The sequence below is a fragment of the Melanotaenia boesemani genome, chromosome 16, assembly GCF_017639745.1.
Source record: "Melanotaenia boesemani isolate fMelBoe1 chromosome 16, fMelBoe1.pri, whole genome shotgun sequence".
Lineage (NCBI taxonomy): Eukaryota > Metazoa > Chordata > Actinopteri > Atheriniformes > Melanotaeniidae > Melanotaenia > Melanotaenia boesemani.
Genome location: NC_055697.1, coordinates 5,820,091 through 5,841,170, shown reverse-complemented (window position 1 = coordinate 5,841,170; position 21,080 = coordinate 5,820,091). Strand labels below are relative to the sequence as shown.

At 39.6% G+C, this 21,080-nt stretch overlaps 1 protein-coding gene across 2 annotated transcripts in view; it reads left to right on the top strand.

The window, feature by feature from the left end:
- smap1 (small ArfGAP 1) overlaps positions 1 to 21,080 on the top strand; it is a 149,867-nt gene that overhangs the window by 57,544 nt on the left and 71,243 nt on the right. For both annotated transcript variants that reach the window (XM_042010277.1, XM_042010276.1), the window contains exon 6: positions 7,240 to 7,317. In XM_042010277.1, coding sequence (XP_041866211.1) covers positions 7,240 to 7,317 — 78 coding nt within the window. The remainder of the gene's footprint in view (positions 1 to 7,239; positions 7,318 to 21,080) is intronic.

Below are 21,080 nucleotides of genomic sequence, written 5' to 3'. Positions count from 1 at the left end.
AAAATAAGCACATCTCCAACATGAAGCGTCCACTCTGCTGCAGACACAAATAAGACCGACACGACAGTTGGGTCTTTGTTGCCATCATCAAATACTAATTGGCTTAATCCAATAAAAAGATAAAATGACCATTGCAAATGTTTGCCATTTTTTGGTCAAAGTGCAGTTAATGGAGCCTGGGATGTTCTAAGAATGTACTGAACTCTGCTTGATAAATTATTTCCTCAAAGGCAGTTGTTTGTTACTTTAGGCCCGGCTGCTTAGTCGATTTAACCAAATCGTTTCTGCTTATAAACACATCTGCTGATAACTTCAGCAAAATTGTAATATTTTATTAAATAATGACACTGAATCAGACTGAATGAGGCTTTATTTTGCTCATAGAAGTTTTATTATGTCCTCTAATATCATAGCAGACGTTCCTTTTGTTGCCTCTTCAGAGGAGTTGCTGCTAACCATTCAGTTGTAAAATAAAACAATTAGCTTTGTTTGCTGGTTACATTTAAGTTTTTTTTTTTAACAAGAGACAGTTCTCACGTGTTGTTTTTTAAATCAAAGCTAAGATTTTGGTATTAGTTCTGCTGACAGTCTGCGGTCTGGTAATAAAAGTCTGCCCATTTTTTTAATATTCCAGCTGTGTGTGGACAGGATAATCAGATTGTGCACCATCGTCTGTGTTACTCGTGTCATAACATATGCTGTTAACTCCTTTGTTTACATGTCAATGCTAGATGTGGCCAAGACTGTGCTGGTGCTAATTATGTTAAGAGAACTTTTGAAATCTCTGTAAATCACAAATTTGATCATAGTATCACATATTCTGCATCAATTCAATGTCGATTTGATTCGATTCAGGATCGCGTGGTTGATCCGAGATGATATCGCATGCTGATTTAACAGAATCATTTCCTTTCATATCAAATCACATAAAACTAATATTAGAATTTAATTTTATTCCTGAGCTCAATCAGACACAGGGGCGGATTTAAAATGGAAGAAGATCCAGGGCTTAGCCCACAATGATGGATTTTTTTTAGCATGCACAAAATACTGGTGTTTTTTTTTTTTTTTTTTACAGATACGACATCTTAACTTTCAAATTCTGACCACCCTAAAGCAGGCAAAAAGCACTGGATCCGACAAAATAATATGCTTTAATAAAGCAAAATGAATAAATCAACAATATCACTCACAGACTTGAGACAATTTATGTTTTAGTTTTGTCCTGTTAAGTGTAATAAGTTGATATAATAAAGATATTGCTGCCTTGTACGCAGTTCTGTGGTTTTGTTATATAAGTATATATATGTATGTATATATATATAAAAAACAGCAGAAAAATGTGGCGAGGCATGCAGGCTGTCTACAAGATATCTCCCTCCCTTGTGGGTGAAGCTGGCATGGACTTCTTAAATTAACTCAATAATTTTTGGGGAGATTTGAGGCACTGAACATCATGAACATCATTCCTGTGGTAAAAGTTGCTTCAAACCAGAAAGATAAGGCATTCTGTTTTGACACAGCTGATATGTGGAAGACTCTGAAGAGAGTCAACACATGGAACGCTCCAGGCCCTGATAACATACCTGTGCAGGTGCTCAGGGAGTGTGCTGACCAGCTGGCTGGTGCTCTAACGGACATGGTCTCATCATGTTTCAAAACTGCTACTATCATCCCAGTGCTTAAAAAAACCTCAAATCTCATTTCTCAACGATTACCGGCCTGTACTCCTATTATAATAAAATGCTTTGAGAGGCTGGTTAAGGAGTACATCAGCTCCAGACTCCATCCCGCGTTCGACCCCTTCCAGTTTGCCTACTGGCCGAGATGCTCCATTCAGGGTGCCATCTCCTTCGTTGTTCACCTGAGCCTAGCACATCTGGAGGAGAAGAAAACTCATGTTCGAAAGCTGTTCTTGGTCTTCAGTTCAGCATTTAATACCATCATTCCGCAACATCTGGTAGACAAACTGGGACCCTTGGCATTCATTTCCCCTGTGCAACTGGTTGCTGGACTTCCTCACCGACAGATCACAGTCAGTGCAGGTCGAGCAAAACACCTTCAGGGTCATCACCCTCAGTACAGGCTCCCCCCAAGGCTGTGTCTTGAGCCTTCTGCTGTTCAGTTTGATGACATACGACTGTGCCCCCAGGTCTGCCACCAACCACATTGTGAAGTTTGCGGACGACACAACAGTGGTGGGCCTCATCAGGGACAACAACGACTTGGCCTACAGAGAGGAGGTGGAGCAGTTGGTGGGCTGGTGCAGAGACAACAACCTGATCCTGAATGTGGACAAAACTAAAGAGATTATTGTCGACTTCAGGAAAAACAGCCCAGTCATGCTCCACTCCTCATCAACAGCAAGGCTGTGGAGATGGTCAGCAGCACAAAGTTCCTGGGGGTGCACATCTCAGAAGATCTCACCTGGTCTGTAAACACAGCATCATTGGTCAAGAGGGCACAGCAGAGGATGTACTTCCTGTGCAAGATGAAGAGCCCACCTGCCTGGTACAGAGGCACCATAGAGAGCATTCTGACGAGTTGCATCTGTGTGTGGAGTGGTGGCTGCAGAGCATCTGACTGGAAGAATCTGAGGAGATTGGTGAGGACCACAGAGAGGATTATTGGGACTTCTCTTCCTTCCACTGAGGTCATTGCACAAAAGTGCTGCTTGTCCCGAGCCAGAAACATCACCAGTGATTCCTCACACCCACACCATGGTTTGTTCTCACTGATGGCCTCTGGAAAAAGGTTCCGCAGCTGCATCCACTCTTATCTGTTTTTGTATTCTTATCTATTTTTAGCTGTATATATTTCTTATCTTTTTTAAATTATACATGTATATATATCTTAGTCAGGACATATGTATATGCGTATCCTTTTATGTTCTTTAACTGTATATTATATTTTATTTTACTGTGATGAGCCCATGCAACAAAATTTCGTTCTGTATACACTTGTTGCATACTAGAATGACCTCTGTGATGCTTTGGCCCGGCATTACAGAGGCCACACACCACCAGGAAAAACCACGACGTGCCAGGCCCTCTGTAAGTGCTGACAACACTGGGTTCCTTCAGGAGGGACCACGCTGACAGGTCGGGGATAACACAGCCAACCTTCAGCCTTGTTATGCCAGACTTGTTAGACGGCATTACTGGTTTGTCACAACATTATGTTAAATTTTGTACACTGGGGCTTAACAGGCAAACAAATCAATGCAATTTGCAGCAATGTCCAGTTTCCCCGATGTAATCAGTGTTATTGGCTGCACTAAAACTACAATAAAATCATTAAGTGAGAATAAAATGAATTTTCAAATGGAAAAAATGGAAATTGCAAATTGTAAATGAAATTAGCTGTCATTAACCAAAGCATTTTCATTCTCTAAACGTCCAAATCATATGTGATGCCAACATGTTGCTCAACATGGCTGTTTGGCCTGGTCCCACCCATGACTCATTCATTCTAAGACCCAGCAGAGTGGGAAGCAGACTGGAGGCTGGAGCGTCTACTGATGCAACGCTTATGAAACTCAAAAGAGGTGGAGTTTTTTTTTTCTTTCTTTTTTTTTCTTCTATTTTTTTAATTCACAATGCTTTGAGTGTTGTTCCAAGACATCAAGACAGTCTTTATTTCCCTCAACTCATTGGCCACGCCTTGTTTTTGGCAGTGCTGGTGTCCCTCTGCACCTGCAGGACTTCCTCTGAGGACACGGCTGCTGCGGTACTGGGTGGCGTCTCTGGCCTCCCCCTCTCCAATCACAGCTGCAGCACCGCCCACCCAGATGAAATACCCAGGAACTATAAATAAATATTGTTTAACACTAAATAACCTGGTACCAATATCAGTTGTGTGTCTGTACATTTTCACTTTATAAATGAAAACTTATTATAAAAGGAATAAATGACCTGCATTACCGGGTACCTCTGGTGTGTCTGATGCTGTCTGCCACCTGCTGCCACTTTTCTGCCTTTCTGACCCTGGTGATGACCATGCCGTCCCCACCAAACAAAACCTTTTTCATGGTTTTAAACATGGTCCATCAGAATCTCAGTTTTCCATCCCGAAAAAGTCAGCTTCTCCCTTCTTTTCTCCTCCTGAGCCATCATGGAAATGATATGATGAATATTTATTCTAGGCGTTCCCTGACGTGCGCCAGCTGTAGAGTTGATTCTGATTTATAAACGGAAACAGGTGTGGGACGTGCATGTTCACTCTTTTATAAATTTTATAAATCTGCAAGTTTTTGTGCTCTGCATTTCTGCCCCTACGTACGCACCTGAAATCTGCTTTGCTAAGCTCAGTTTTATTAATGAGGCCCCTGGAGTCATCGTTGTTCTGCTGGATCCTGAGGCTGAGAAACTGCACTTAACAATTTTTCTTTCATTCTGTATCCAATGTTCAACTTTCTTCAACTTCATTCACTTCATTCAGAGAATCAGCCGTACCTCCATATTACTTTGCACTTGCTCACATGGTCAGCTTTCGTTTGGTTTTAGTTGACTGTTAGAATTAGAAGGTTAGCTAACATGATAGCAGGAACACAGTTTGCAGTGTTTTGTTAGGAAGGATCATGAGGGAGTATAATGGCTTGCTAATGCTTAGGCAAACCAGGTAACACAAGCATCATCAGCGCATAGCAGATGGAGTCAAAATCCCGGTGCCTGCCACAGCTTCGCAGATAAATGATGTGTTGACAAAGTTATAACATAGCGCTGCAAACGCTAAGTTATGTAGTGAAGGCTATTGATCAGTTTAAACCTGAATCTGAAGCTGTTACTATGCTAACAGTTGCCTCTCTTCTCACTGTTATGTCTGTGGCAAATTGATCAAAAATTTTAATTTAAAAATTTAAGAAAAAGATCTGATCCAGACTTTCTGAGTCAGACAGTTTTCTTTTAAATTTTCCTGTGTTTACATTTTAAGATTGAATTCCAAAAGATAAAAATGGCACAAAATCTACAACCATAGCAGATGCCTCTTTGCTGATTTGCATCCTTATAAATATTAATGATTGTGTGCTGCTGTTTACAATGTTCTCGAAACAAATAAGCATCTCTGTGTAAATAACTATGAATAGATAAACATCAGATGAAGTAATTGCAGAGAGAGTGAAGCAGATTGTTATTGTTACTATAATGGCCAGATTATAGGGCTACACCCGCTCATGTAAAGCTTTCTCTCTGGCATGCTGACAGGCATTAGCTAAAGCTCGTTGGCATCAGGACAGTCTCATTTGCACATAACAAAGCAAGACAGAAGCATTAACCTGAAAACACTGCATCAACTCTGCACGCTAATAATGTCTGCACATTAAATCTGCATGGTGAGTGCATTAAAATCACATTAAGGAAAGGGATCTAGTTGTTGCTTTGACGTACATCAAATCTTTACTACCAGGACTCGTGACTCCTCCAACTGGATGTTATAATAGACATTAAATGGGGATTTAATGAAGAGAAGTACCTTGTTTCTGCATTCTTAAGTAGCATTACATGTTAATTCTGGTGCTGTACCCTCATAAAAGCTCCAGTTGTGACTCACCTGGCATCATCTTTGGGGACTTTGTCCTTCCAGAGCCACATTTTTCCAGCTGTTGGGTGTCTGGGATTTTATTGCAGGGGTGTCAAACTCAAATACACAGCAGGCCAAAATGAAAAGATTGGAACAAGCTGAGGTCCAGACTGGTTCAGTGTTTATTAAAAACTTATTAAAATGACCTTATTGCACATATTGAACCTGGAACTAACAGAACCTGTTAGCTATTGCCTATAAAACGACATTAATATAGTATATAAGTATATATAAGTATATGTATATATGTATATACTGTGTGTGTATAGGAATGAATGTGTGTCATAGTTTCATAGTGAAAGTTATTGAATAAAACTAATAGGGCTGCTAATATGAAATTAGATGAGTAATTTTACTGCCATCATAAACTATTTCATTTTCAACATTTTTTCTAACTTATAGTTTCCCTTAGAAACTTTTAAAAACTCTGGCTGGGGCCTTCCTCTGCCATCCTCTGGGTGGGTCTGGGGTTGTCTTCGTGGTGGGGTAGCTTGGGTTCGTGCCTTGGGATTGCTGCTGATGGCCCGGGTCTCTGGGTCGCCCTAGTCTGCCTCTAGCCGCTGCAGAGGCGTGGTTGCTTTTGCACGATCATCACTCCTCATTCCTCATCCTCTGCATGCTGACACACTCACATTTATGTGTTAAGGTTTTCTTTGTGTGTTTCTGGTACTTTGGATGTTGTTGTTGTGATACATGTTTGTTTTTGTTTTTGTTTATTTTTGTTGTTGTTATTTTCTTAGAAACTCCTGATGAGCTTTGTCAGCTTTGTTTTTCTGTAAAATTCTCTGTTCTTTTGTACAGGTGAAGCAGTTGGTTGTCTGGTGTAGGTTGGATTGAAGGGTCATTGCTTCTATCTCTTGTATCTCTGTCTCCTCTTTCTTTTGTCTACTTTCTTTTTTACTTGTCTTCACTGTTCTCCTTTTTTCTGTCCCCTCCAGTCAGGTCCAGCAAAATTACATAAAATCCATAATTTGAAAAAAAAAAAAAATAAATCGATCAGATTATCAAGAGGAGTCTAATACCCATAAAGCTCCTCTTGGCAAAGTAAATTTGTTCGGCACAGCACAGCAGCCAGACCATCATTCTGCTGTTACCGTGCTGGACAGGACAAGTCAAAACAAAAGAAAAAAAAGTTTTAAAAACTTTGGTGGCTAAAGGGTTAACTCTTCTACTTTTGAAGCCTTTGTTTCCTGTCCAGACACTTGTATCTGTTGGGGTGCTTCATTTCAAAGTGTCTTCTTACATTGTATTAATTTATCACAGCCTCACTGTCTCCACACAGAAGACACAGCTTTGTCCTTTACACCCGCAAACATATTCTCTGTTTTCAAAGTCCACTTTTCTCTTTTTTCTCCATTTTTTGTGGAGAGGGGTCATTGACCAAGGTGAGCAGCTGTCAGTGAGGTACATGCTTGAGGGCCCATAACTGGCACACCAACGCACTGGCAGGGCATTGTGGGGCTTGTAGTATTATGGCGGTGCGTGCACTCTATCAGGGGGCCAGCTCTAACAGTGATTAGATATGATCATGAGGGCCAAAGATAATTCATTCATGGGCCAGATGTGGCCCGCGGGCGTTGAGTTTGACATATATGTTTTAGAGATTAAACATGTGAAAAACATGCCACTGTTTTATACCACCCCTTTTCTTGTCTGCAGAGGGAGGGTGAGAAGAAAAAAGAGGAGAAGAAGAAAGAGAAGGATGCTGACAAAGTGGAGAGGCGCAACAACATAAAGGTACAGATGCTGCATACAAACAACAGCAAAGGTTCATTAAATAGAAAAATTATAGTCAAAGACAGAGTCGGTGTAACCCAAGATAAATTAGATTTTCTGGGAGCCTGGCTCACACACACACACACACACACACACACACACACACACACACACACACACACACACACACACACTTGAGCTCTTCGAGTTTCAGAAAATGTTGAACCTCCCAACACAAGCGAACTTGACCCGAATGACATTAGACCTGATCCATCTTAACAGCCAAATAAAGGGAGAACACCATCACCTGAAAGGAGCAGTAACCAAACATCGTCATGGTAACTACAGCTCTGAAAAAAAATAAAAATAAAAGTAGGGGACCTCAGCAATTTGTCTTCAAGGGAGCTTCAGCTCTCCTGGTACCGGCTTCCTCCCACCATCCAGAAATATGCATGTTAGGTTAATTCGTCATTCTAAGTTGAGTGTGAGCGTGAATGCTTGTTTGGCCAAGCGATGGACTGGTGACCCGACTGGCAACTCTTACTCTCATCAGAAACTGTGAGCTTTCCACCAGAAGCGTGGTTGTTTGTTTGGTGGCAGCGAGAAATCATGGAGTCTAAACAGCAAAGCGTTAATTGAGAAAGCTCTTGTATGAAAATACACAGTTTAATGATTACCGGGAGAGGCGTTTGGTCCAAACAATCTACAATTCTGTAAAATTTAAATTACTCACTGTGCGATTTTCACTGTATAAGGCCTTGAATTTAGTGTTGATCCAACATTATTTTATCGCAAAGAAAAATTTTGTCATACAGCACATTTCATACATACAGAAATTTTGGCGACTCATATGGCATCAGCAGATCAATTATATAAATCGTAGCCTTGTACACCAGCATCAACATTTTAAAATGAATTATTTATCTCATAGAAAGCTGGTGTATAGACCTGAGAAAAGTGGTAGGTTTCCTTCTTTTGGTCTTTTTGAGAACATGAACAACAGCATTCTGGATTAGTTGCAGTTGTTGCACTGAGTTTTTGGACAGATCCGTGAAAACTCCATTACATCAAGACTACTGAAAACAAATGACAAAGCAGGTTTTCTAAGTTATTTTGAGCCATCAGTCCTCTTATTCTAGATATATTATTCAGGTGGTAAAAGGCTGACTAGGCCCCTGCTTTAATATGGCTGTTAAAACTTAGCTCAGAGTCCAACATGACACCGATATTTTGATCTATTGATTTGTTAAATTGCTGACTGAAGCTGGGCACTAATCTTTGGACGCTTATCCTTATTTCTAAACAATGATTTCAGATTTATCTTGATTTAGCTGCAGTAAATTCCAATACATCCGCATATTGATTTGACCGAACTGAAGCTTTGTCTGGGACCAGTGTTCTGGTGAGGCAGTAATATAAAGCTGAGTGTCATCAGCATAAGTATGACCAGATATTTGGTTTGTTTCCATGATCTGACCTTGTAGGAGCATATAGAAGTTGAACAATAGGGGGAACGCCTCATGTCATCTTTATTGGAGTAGATCTTTAGTTACTGATTGATGCAAAGTAGCCCCTGTCTTACAAGTAGGATTCAAACCAATTCAGAACCAGACTGGAGATTCACAACCAATTTGCCAGTCTTTCTTATAGGCTCTTATGACTGACTGTGACAAAAACACCACTGAGATCTAGCAAAACCACAATTGAACTTCTGCTGCTGACTGTAATCAGATTGATGTAATTCTAGGCTCTGATGGTGGCAGTTTCAGTGCTGAGATGTTTCTGAAATCCTGACTGAAAGGGATCATCATCAAAGACATTTGATAGCTGCATCGGCCCACATGTTGCAGCTTCAAATATTATACAGTGCTTATGTTTTCATTCCCTACAAAGATGATGTCTAATAATGATGTTGATAGTCAGTCTTACTGTATTCATTGGAATATTGACATTTGAGGTCTCTGCATGTTAGTCTGCCACTTTTGTGCTGGATAGCATGGTTAAACTTTGTGACCCAAAAAGTCCAACCACAAAGTCTCACACTCAAAGTTTCACACAGATGTTTGATTTTTCCATAGACTTTTCCTTGTTAGACCTTGTTAGACTGTTCCATGCTGCATGCACACACAGGTAAGCTACACTCCTACCAGCAGAGGGAGAGTGCACGTTGGAAATTGTTGCATGAATTACCTGTAAAACAAACAAAACTATCTGGTTTAAGATCAGCTCTTATTTAACACTAACTGCATCAGAGATGGGGTTTTCTGGATCTGTCCTCCAGTGGTTTTCCTCATATATGCATAGGGTTCTGTTCTTGGTCCTGTTGTGTTTTTGTTGTATCTGATGCCTCTTGGTAAGCTGATTCATGGTTTTAAAAATATGTCCTATCACTTTTATGCTGATGATATTTAGTTGTATTGTTCTTTCAGTGACTGTTTCATTTTAATCTGTGCTCCTGGAATGTATGTCTTGCTTAAGAAACTGGCTCTCTTCAAATTACTTTCTGATAAATTCAATCAAAACAGAAACTCTGATCATTGCTCCATCATCATAATTTGATCAGGTTTATCATAAAAAGATTCCCCTGATCAAAAACCGTCTCGGTGCTCTGGCCTCGTCTATTAAAACCAGCTTCAGAAACCTTGTGGTTGTATTTGATCAAGCTATTTGGAGGGTCGTTCCTGACAGCTGACTAACAATTGTTTTTATTATTTAAGATTTGTCTCTAAAGTTAGGAGAATGTTGTCAAAATCAGATCTTGAAATGAATATTTATTTATCTCATCTCGTATTGATTATTGTAATTCTATTTTCACTTGTATCACTAAGACGACTCTCAACAGACTTCAGTTAGTGCAGAACTCTGCCTCCACACTGTTGACAGGTACACCCAGAACAGCCCACATAACCCCTGTTTTATCAAGACTTCATTGGCTTCCAGTCTAATTTCATTTTGACTTTAAAATTTTAGTTTGAACTTTCTGGGCGTTACGTGGTCAAGCCCCCCAGTATATTGCCCACTTGCTGTGTCCCTACTCAGGGTGTACCCCTAGGCCAGAGCCTCCTGAAAGTCCCAAAGACCCATTTTAAAACCCGGAGAGACTTGGCTCTTCAGGCTGTAGCCCCGAGACTCTGGAATGACTTGCCCCTGTCCCTCCGTGTGGTCGACTCTGTGGATTCCTTTAAAAAGCAGTTGAAGACTATTTTATTCAGGAAAGCTTTCGGTTGATGGTTGTTATTTATTTTATGCCATTTTTATGTTTTTATTGCACCCATTTTATGTACAGCACTTTGTGACTTTTATCTGTGAAAAGTGCTTTATAAATAAACTTTACTTGCGTACTTACTTACTTTATGATCATAAACTAGCTTGCTAGCTAGCTAGCTGCATTTTTCTGGATGGGTGGGGGAGAGAGCCGTTTGTCTGGTGTGAGTGAGAGAAGCTGCACTACGAAGAAAATCACATGTAAACACTTAAAACGCTGCTGTGTCAGTTTGTACCCGATGTTCGCAATATAGACATTTTATATATCGCACGTAAAACGTCTTGGGATACATCGAGTGTATCCGATGCATCATGTATATCTGATGTATCACCCAGTCCTAGCTCATGTGTTAGAAATATGTAGTTAAAGTCACCTTTCTGTCAGGTGATTGCTGTAGACAATCGTACCTACACAAAAGTGGACTTGCTGACTGTAAAGTCTGATTTGTAAAAAAAAAAAAAAAGAAGAAAATAAAACGGAAGGACACTGATAAGGCTTAATGTACACCTCTGCAGAAAGCTTGAGTGATGACGAGAAGTGTGCTTTCTATAGCGTTGCATTATGAATGATGAATGTGTGACAGGAGGAAGGCCACTCCTCCTGAATCCTTGAGTAAAACACCTCATCAGCATTCATGTCGCTCACAGATGCTTTAGTTGTACTGCATGCATCAATATGGATCATCTCGTTCATGCACAGGGGCATAGAGATGAGAAGCACATCTGGTAGCTTTGATATCTTAACTTGGATATTAAACAGGTTTTTAGCAGATATGAAATAAATAAATTCCTTAACGCTGGTCTTTTACTAAATGAATAGAGTCTCTTCATTAACCAGACCTCACCAGCCGAAGACGTCCTGATGTCATGACAGAAAATATACGCAGTTGTTTTTCTATCAGAAAACAGATGAAAAGGTTAATGAAAGTTAACTGCTGTCAGCCATCATGAGTGTTTGGACAGAAATGAGCGATGTAGGTCTGAAGAGACGGTGATCTCACAGCAGACGTCAGAATGAGCTGCAGTTGCTCATGTCTGGAAGTGAGGTCACAGGATGTGTGCTTGCTTTTTACTGAGTGTAATCGTTGGTTTGTGTGTTTATATGTGCTTGTATGTGGGGGAGGGGGAGTGCGTTTCTGGGTCATGGTTTGCAAATTCAGAGTGTTTCCATGGCCTTCCAAGCAGTGAGGGAATAGCATCACTCTCAGCTGTGTGAGTTCTGCTGCGTGTGTGTGTGTGCGTGTGTGCGTGTGCGCGTGTTCACATGTTCTACAGGGAGCTGGAATGTAGGCTTTGGGCAAACATGCCATCTGACAGTGAAACAGAACAAAATAGGTCTGCTTTTGTGTTTTCTGTCTGACAGACTGCATCTGCTTTTTAAATGTTTCTCATTTGGATCATTTTCATGTTAGTGCTTTTCAAAATGTTTCATCACATTTCTGTTCTACCTCCATATGTCTTTTCGGTTTTTTGTATTACACCGGTGTAGTTCTCTGCTCATTTAGTTCCATAACATTCACTTTATCTGGAATTTTGAAGTCTTATTACTGAAATCTGCACTGATTTATACACTCACTCGTCACTTTATTAGGTACACCTCTTTAGTTGTTTAACAAAAATAGTCACATGACAGCAACTCAACACATTTGGTCATGATAACATGTTGAAGTTCAAACAGCATCAGAGTGAGGAAGAAAGAAGATTTAGGTGACTGAGCGTGGCATGGTTGTTGGTCAGTGTTGTTTTCGTCAACGACGACGATGACAAATTTATTTTGTTGACAAACCTTTTTTTTCATGACAATAACAAGACGGTGACGAGCTAAAAATGGCTCTCTGATGACGAAAACATGACAAGACATTTATGAGATTTTATTGACGAGACAAAAATGTTCGAGGGCTGATTGTCCGACATTAAAAAGGAACGACATTTCTGTCTATTGTGAACGCAACCTGTCAGTCAGCAATGCTGCTGCACCTTGGCCACGCCCACCACCAGACGTGCAGCGTCACACAGACAAGCAGTTTATTTATTCATAGATGAATCATGACGCAGCGTCGACGAAGGGGTTTGGTGGAAACAACGAAACGATAGATGGACATATTTTAACTATAATCCATCATAATTTCACTGGCAGACCAGGTCAAGTTGAGCATGTGTTCCTCATCCTTTGCTCATATTTTGGACGTGTGTGTGTTCAGGGTGGAGTTTTACACTTCAGAAAATTCTCAGAAATAAAGCCACAGTTACCAAAGTCAGGATGTTGTTGCTCTTTGTTTTTTGGAGCAATTGATTCCACAGTTAACACTTTATCTGTGCAAAGCATCACCCTAAGTAGATCAGAAAGTATCTGCTGTTGGTTGGAAACCTTCTTAAGTCTAAAACCATTCCTATTAATTTTCTAATTATTAATGAAAATAACCAAACAACAAGCTCACAATGTGTTGAACTTATAGATCTGCTATTTTCTTGTGGAAGATGTTTGTATGATGAAGTAGGGCATCAGTTCATGAAAAAAGGTGAAATATAGAAATAAAAGTTTCTGCCCAACAGCAGTTAAGTGACACGGCAGCTTTGCATCCCTGTTGATGGGAAAGTCTTGGCTAAAGCTTTCAGTCTGGTAAAGGATCTGGTTATTATGTAAAAGCATTAAGGTCAACTTGTTTTATGAATTACTTGTTATAACCTGTCACCCTTGATTCCACTTTTTAATATGTATTATTCACCTAAATTAATTTGTTAAAAGACTAATACTCTTTTTATTTGACTAAAACTAGACTAAAACCCTTTTGAGTTTTCACCGACTAAAACTAGACTAAAACTGTCAAACTTAGAAATGTGACTGAAACTAATAAGCATTTTTTTTCCTGAAGACTAAAACTAAGACTAAAACTTAGATGCCTGCCAAAATAGAGCTGCAACTAATGACTATTCTGATGGTCGATTAGTCACCGACTATTCAAACGGCTAGTCGACCAATCGGATTATGTATCTCATGATTATTATAAATGGATCTTATTTCAGTTTTAGCTTTGAAATTTTGCATAAGGTTATTATATAAGTCCAGCGTGCCTTCTCCTCTCCTCTAAATGTTCGAGCGTTGCAGACGTACTTCCGTGGTACACAAGGTCCGCTTTACAAATCTCATATGTATTTAATTTATTTTGTAAGTTTAATGTTAAGTTATGCCAGACTTTTAACGTTCTCCACCGCCGTTTTCTTTCCTACTCTGCCACCATATTTTTCCACTGGCAGACTCTCTGCAGAGATTAAAAAAGAAGACGATGTCTCACTGTGTATTTTTTCCCCCTCTCTGCGCATGTGCATTGTGCAACTCTCAGCAGAGATAGGATTAGAAGACGATGTCTTACTCGGCAGTTTTTTTTTTTTTTTTTTTTTTTTTTTTTTTTTTTTTTGCCGACAATAGTTGACGGCTAAATTTGTTGTCCACTATTTTTATTGTCGACAATGTCGACTAATCGTTGCAGCCCTATCCAAAAAACAACAACTGTTGGTTTTTTAACTTTAAAATTTCTTAACTTTAACTGCGGAACCTGTTGATCTGCTGGGATTTTCACACACAACCATCTCCAGGGTTTACAAAGAATGGTCTGAAGAAGAGAAAATATCCAGTGAGCAGCAGCTGTCTGGACCAGAATGTCTGGTCAATGTCAGAGGTCAGAGGAGAATGGTTGGAGATGATGCCCTTGTTTTGTCCAAGGACACTTTTGCATGTAGTCAGGAGAAGCCTAGAATCAAACCACTGACTTTCAGGTTGGCAGACAACCGCTCTTCCTCCTGAGCTACAGCCACCCTTAAACTACCTGCTGCGATATATTTGAGATATGAGACGTTTTAGATGTTTAACCTTTAACTTCTGTTGCTCCCTGTTTGTATTAGCAGCAGCATGTATCCCTGATACACCAAACTGAGAGAGCTCAGACCACCACCGTCTTCAGGTAAGAGGTAATAAAAACACAATAAAAACACAATAAAAACAAAGAAACCTCAATTCTTAATTTAGATTTCACTAAATTGTGCTACATTTTGTTAGTACGATAAATGATCTACCTTTGTAGAGCTGGTGCATATTTTAAGAACTAGTATATTAGAAGAAGAGGATAGCTTTTTATTGCTGTATTTAAAGTATAAAGTGGCAGCAACTGGATGTTGAAGAATAGAAAATACAACTGAGATAACATGATGAACCTGTCCAGCCTGTGTCATAGTGAATAACCAGCCACTTGCCAGTATCTGAAACCATTCAAGTACACATTTAATAGCATTTACTGAGGCTGCAACATGTTTGATGTGTCTGTTGGCCCGTTCAGTAACACTAAATACAACATAACTCACTGGAAACCTGAGATATTTTCAACTCTTTCAGTTTAGTTTGTTGGGTCTGAAGAATCATTTATCTTACAATGATGAGATCAGATTTCTGCCACAAAAGCAGCAGAAATGCTTTCAGGTCAACACATTGCTTCACTCTTACTGCCCATTTGAAGAAGTAAAAGAAAAAAGTGACAACTTGCGACTTAAAATGATGAACAAGAAGTTTAATTCTTAAAAGGCTTCTATAATGCACTTGCCTTAAACAGTTATTTTGATCCAGACTGATTTTTATTTAAAAGGGAAGGGGTTGCCTGGTGGTTACCGAGGTGGTTACCGAGGTGGGCTTGGGTCTGGAACACCCCGGTTCAGGTTCCTGAGCTGGCAACAGAGGTGATCCACCATGGGCCCCTGAGGAAGGTCTGTAACTCACCCAACTCCTCCCCGGGCACCTAAACATGGCAGCCCACTGCTCTCTGGTAAATCTGCTGGAGATGGGTGAAACTTGAGCCAAATTTCCCAATCGGGATTAATTGTCAAATGCGCCAGTTGTTTTTTATTTGGACCAAAGCTTTTTCTTACTCCTGTTCCATCTTTTTAGAGATGTTTTGTTGCCATCAAAATTAGAATAAGCTAATAATTTCCATTTAATAATAAAATGTCTCAGTTTCAACGCCTGACATGTTTAGTTCTACTGGAAATAAAATATGGATTTGTTAGATTTGTAAATCATTGCATTCTGTTTTTATTTACATTTAAAAGTGTCTAAACGTTTATGAACTGGTGTTGCATGTTGGATAGTAGATATTGCAACGATAAGCTTGTTAGATCCCCCCTTTGCATTTATTAATTCAGGGTAATTCCCTCCTGGTTTTCTCTGTTTGTTTCTAATGTGGTAACAGAGATCCAAAGGTTCAATAAGGACATTATATCCCATAAAGTGAACCAATTTGGGAACAGATTGGCAGAGCCAGCTATCAGAATCCATCTGTAATCAGGAAGCTGCAGCTTCTCTGTTGACCTGCAGATACTGGAACCACTGATGTACGTGTGATGTATGTGTGCATTGCACGCATACATCAGTTGTATGCAGTGACTGCTGTCTGTAGTGAGAATAAATGTGTGTATGCATGTGTGCTGGCAGATTTACGTGATGGTGTTCTTCTCTCTTTCATCCTTCTCCTTCTTATCGGCTGTACTCCTGCTGTTGAAGAGTCCTAGTGTCAAGGAGATATTTGAGGACATTGTGTGTGTGTGTGTGTGTGTGTGTGTGTGTGTGTGTGTGTGTGTGTGTGTGTGTGTGATAGAGAGACTTGTTAGTCCAAGTGTATGCTGATGTGGTGATAGCTGTTTAATCTTCAGTATAGTGGGGAACATGCTGACAGCCATGCTTTTCTCTCCCTGTTTTTCCTTGCCCACTTCTGTTTTCTCTCTTCTTCCTCATCTCTTTTTCCTCTTCTGTTTTAATCTGTCAGTCTGCTGCGTCTCCTCCCCCTTAAACAAAGACAAACTGTACAGTCAAGACAAAAGCCTATCACGCAGCAGAACGTGTGCGTGTCTGCAGATGAGATGCGCACACACGCTGCTGTCAGGGTGGATTTCTGAGCTGAAATCAACAGAAATTTGTCACTTCACAGAGCTTCTGTGGGGGGTGGGGGGTGGAGTGGGGGGGGGGCTGCTAGAGCGGAGGATGGTCTGGCCTTATGCCCTGTGGCAGTTCACCATTAGGTTTACCAGGAGCTAGAGTGGGTGGGGGCCAGCTTGCATCGGACCTGGAAAGGATTATTGTAGGTTTCTTTTCTTCTTCTTCTTCTTCTTTTTTTTTTCTGTACTTTTCTGTTCTTTATTGTCATTTGTCCTTGATTATACTCGTAAGTTGTATATTTTTAAAAGTTTGCCTTCTCATAGATCCTCCCGCTCTCTAACATTCACATCGTTGTTCACTCTCACCCACTCTTACCACTTTTTTGTCTTCACACACTAATATGCAGAGGTAGCACACATGAGCTTTCCGTATGAATATATAAATGTTATTTTTTTCTCTTTATCTGTTGGAATGTGATTGTCTTCACTCCTTTGGTGTTGTTTGTAGGTTTTTTGTCTTTGTTTTGGATTTTACTGTTGTGATTGTTTGTCATTCTTTATTATTGTCAAAAATGTTAAAAAATGCAGACACTGTTTTCTCTTTCTCTTTTATTAGTGTGAACTATAAAGAGTTAAAAGTTGTGCAGAATGAGGTTTGGCATAATCCTGCTGAAATAAATCGCACAGCTCACGGGAAAAGACTTAGCCAAATGGTAGCATCTGTCTCTCTAAACTTGCTGTAATGGCATCTTTACACATATGGACACGATGCACTCCCCCCCATGCCATCACAGACCCTTGTTTTTATAGCTCATTTATTGACAACAGCCTGAAAGGTTTTGCCATCTAGAACAGGATCACTATTTCCCCAAAAGCAGCTGAAATATGGACTCATATATCCATATAATTTCTATTCAAGGCCACATAAACATACTGTTTCAAGTTAGATTTGCAGCATCAAACTGTGTAGTGAAAATGGTTTTCCAAGGTACTTGTGGCTATATTGATCATGGTGGCAGGACGGTTTCTCACACAGTATTATCTAATGTCTCACATTCTCACACATCCGACACTGGCCTTAATGCACTCAGAGGTCCCCATGGCAACCGGATTTTTTTTTTATCTTATACTATGCAGTCGTTCGGACAAACCATTTTCTTTGCAATTTTGCAGAACTGCTTCACTTTATCAGAGTTGGCCTTTGCTGAAATAGTGTTTGCACACACTACAGCTGCATCATTACAAAGAGATGTGCATTTTCATCCTGAAAGTGCATTCTTTTTAGATGAGGCTGAAATTTTTTCATTTTGTGCTGTGTGCCATCTTCATTTAATCTTCATCGGTAGCACATATACTGATATTTACACCTCTCAACACATTTCACAAGTGTCCCTTTACTATGACTCCAAAAGTTTTCAGATAGACTGTGTGTTTTCAGGGAAATACTCATTTCATTATGGGCATGCAATTTTTGAGCAAGGGCCTAAAAAATAGGAACAGGGCCAAAATGTTAACTTATCAATGACCCTGATTTTCGGTGAGATCATCATTGCTTAAAAGGAATATACTGTACCTTGTTGCATGCTTCTTTTATACCCAATTCTGACACCCTTACCCATGCATCTGCTGATTGTAGGATCTTCTTATTTCTGCTGCATGTGTGTGTTTGTTAATAAAGATTCAATCAAAGCAGAAAGGATTGTAGAAAGACTAAATTAGATCAAAAGTTTTAAAGAAAAAGAACTACCCAGATTTTTGTTAAACACAGTACAGTAAACACGGAATTAAGAATATCATTTTAAGATTGTCTGTATTAGAAATTTAATTTTTAGCATTTTGACATGTCTAGGTATAAACCAAGCAACAGTTCAATAAATATATATTTCCAACATTTGAGGCTGAATCGCTCTAACATTACAGCTCAATGTTTAGTTCGTGACAGTCGTACAAAGATTGAGCGTCAGCTGGCACTCAATGTGCATAAGTCGCCATATACACAAAATAAATAAGGTGTTGCATCACAGCTGTTTTTAAGCAAGAAATTATTATTTTATTTGGAAAAATGTATGCAGAGTAAGTAAATTTAAGTTCAAAGAAACAGTTTAAAGCTTCAAATGTGTAAAATAAAGAAAGGTTTCTTCACTTAAACACTTACAAACCTTGGATAGAAATATCTGCAGCCAAGATGAGAAAATATCTTTATTCTAGATTTTTCTGCAACATGCAGGAGACAATCATTAAAGCAGACTTGGAGTTTACCTGAAGATCTCCAGGGAGCATGAATATCAGCATCATGGATATCCTGATAACACACTGAAATGTTGCTAACTACAGTTTATAATGTTATGCCGCCTCTCATGGGCTCACTGCTTATGATTAAGAAACAAACTTTCCTTATAAGGTTGATGCTAATCAGCTCTAATTAACTCTAGCAGAGAGTAAGTTCAAAGGCATGTTCGATGAAGAACGGTCAAATATGCATCTGTGGTGGAGGAGGGAATGCTGTCATGACATGACAGATCTGCATATTTCTCCATCAATTGCTGAAAATAATTTTAAACTCTGGCAGGAATTTGTGCCGTTTGAGAGCAGCATAATTAATTTTCTAAGCAATCGGTGTCAGAATCTCCGGTTGGCTGTCTCAGCTATTTCTGATTTATAAAACCGCTTCTAGGAAAAGCTCCTTTTTAAACCGAAGCAGGCTGATGCTCATATTTGTGGGGCATCATTTACATGTCGAGGCTCAGCACACAGTTTCCTGCATGTGATGCTTCTCAACAGCTCCAGCTTAACGTGGGTATGCCTGTTTTAACTTCCCATTGGCTTTTGTAGAGCAAGTACACAAATCAAGTACTTAAAGGTATAGATTGCAGGTGAACATGTTACAGGTGATGCTTTTTCTTATTTGTTATGAAAGTAGTTGTTGCCCAGAGATAAGGCCCCCGTTTTCCTTTCGGGGTCAGGGAGTGAAAGCATGGACGCTGATTTGGTTGGAACGTTTCCCTACCAATGTCCATCAAGTCCTGACATCTCCCTACCATTTTCCTTCAGCATGCTCTCTGTAGAACACAGCTGCTATAAGTCCCGCCTTATAATTTATTTCAGCTGATATTATTGGCTCTGCTCTTCAGTTTCTTGCTATTGTGATTGGCTGTCTTTGCTGTCTATCCGTTGAAGGCTCTGGTGGCACTAGCCAGCAGCAGAGAATGGTGGTTGTGTCTTCAGCCAGAACTTTGGGGGCAAAGAAAAGAGGGGAGGGCATCAGGAGTTATTTTAGAGCGAGTCAACAAAAACGTCACAAAGAAATTCTGTTTTCTGAGCTGCTGTTTAATCACTAATTGGCTCGACACATGGGAGGCTGCGCAGTCTGCAAACCCTTTCAACATGGAGGAACAGATTATTTTAGCTGTGTCTGAATTTCCCAGACTTTACAATACTTCACGCAAAGATTATATAGACGGAAATAAAAAGGCAGCCGTGTGGCGCCAGGGTAAGTTTGTCTGAACGTAGGTCCTGGATTTATCTGAATCAGCCTCGAGGTCCGCCATCAAATTATGATATTCACCGTGCTGTTTCCTTGTTTGTACAATAGAATAAACCGCAAGATTTCTGTCCATTCGAGCAAAATCTTCTGACTCTTCATCCGTCATGCCTTGTCTGTCAAGGACTGGTTTGAAAATGTCAAAATTCCTTCCAATATTATAACCAATCAAATCTATTGGTGGAAAGCGATCGGAGAGCGCGATGCCCGGCACTTTGTCGCATGCTGTGTGTCGAGCCTTTTATAATGGTGATAAAAACAGCCACTTAGTAAAAATCTTGTTTCCTTGGAATGGATCAATATGTTGTTATTTGTCAGGTGACAGAACAAAGATGGCGGGTAGTTCAGGAAGAGCAGAAGATGCTGAGGTAAAAGGGAGGCGGGTGTTGGAGTACTCAGAGTTGTGGTTTTATCTAAATACAACTGAAATGGAATCATTCATAATCTGTCACACATAAATGTTTACTTGACCTTCCCATTATATCATACAAAGGGCATTTTGTTTTGTACACATTCATTGTAATAAATTGCAATAAATAATCATTTTATCATATTTTCAATTAAAATGTGAATAATTATGTAAAAATGAACATTCCCTCTAATTTCAGAAATTCTCTGCAACTGCAGTCAGTCAAAATGATCCCATTTAGATTTTTCTTGTCAGAATTATTCCAACTACGAGGATGATGGTTGTCTGTAAGAGTTTAATAGTTTATCTCTTACCAAGATAGACCCATTCTGTTTTGTTTCTTTTGTTAATTAGAGCAGCACCACCTGCTCTTTACTCCTGCTTGTTTCTGTTCTTGAATTAAAACCACCACCGACAGTAAATTTCCTGGTACTCACTTAAGTTAAGATGCTGGAACTACTGATTTCCTGGAACCTGCCTATAGGGATCTATCTGAAGCCAAAACAAACCCTAAGACAGATTATTATAGAGTGGAATCATTAATCAAATTACATATAAAAAATAAATAGAATAATTCAATTTAATATTTCATAGTACCAGTGAAAAGTTTGGGAACAGTTATAGATTTAATGGTAAAGTGTGTGCAAGCCTTTG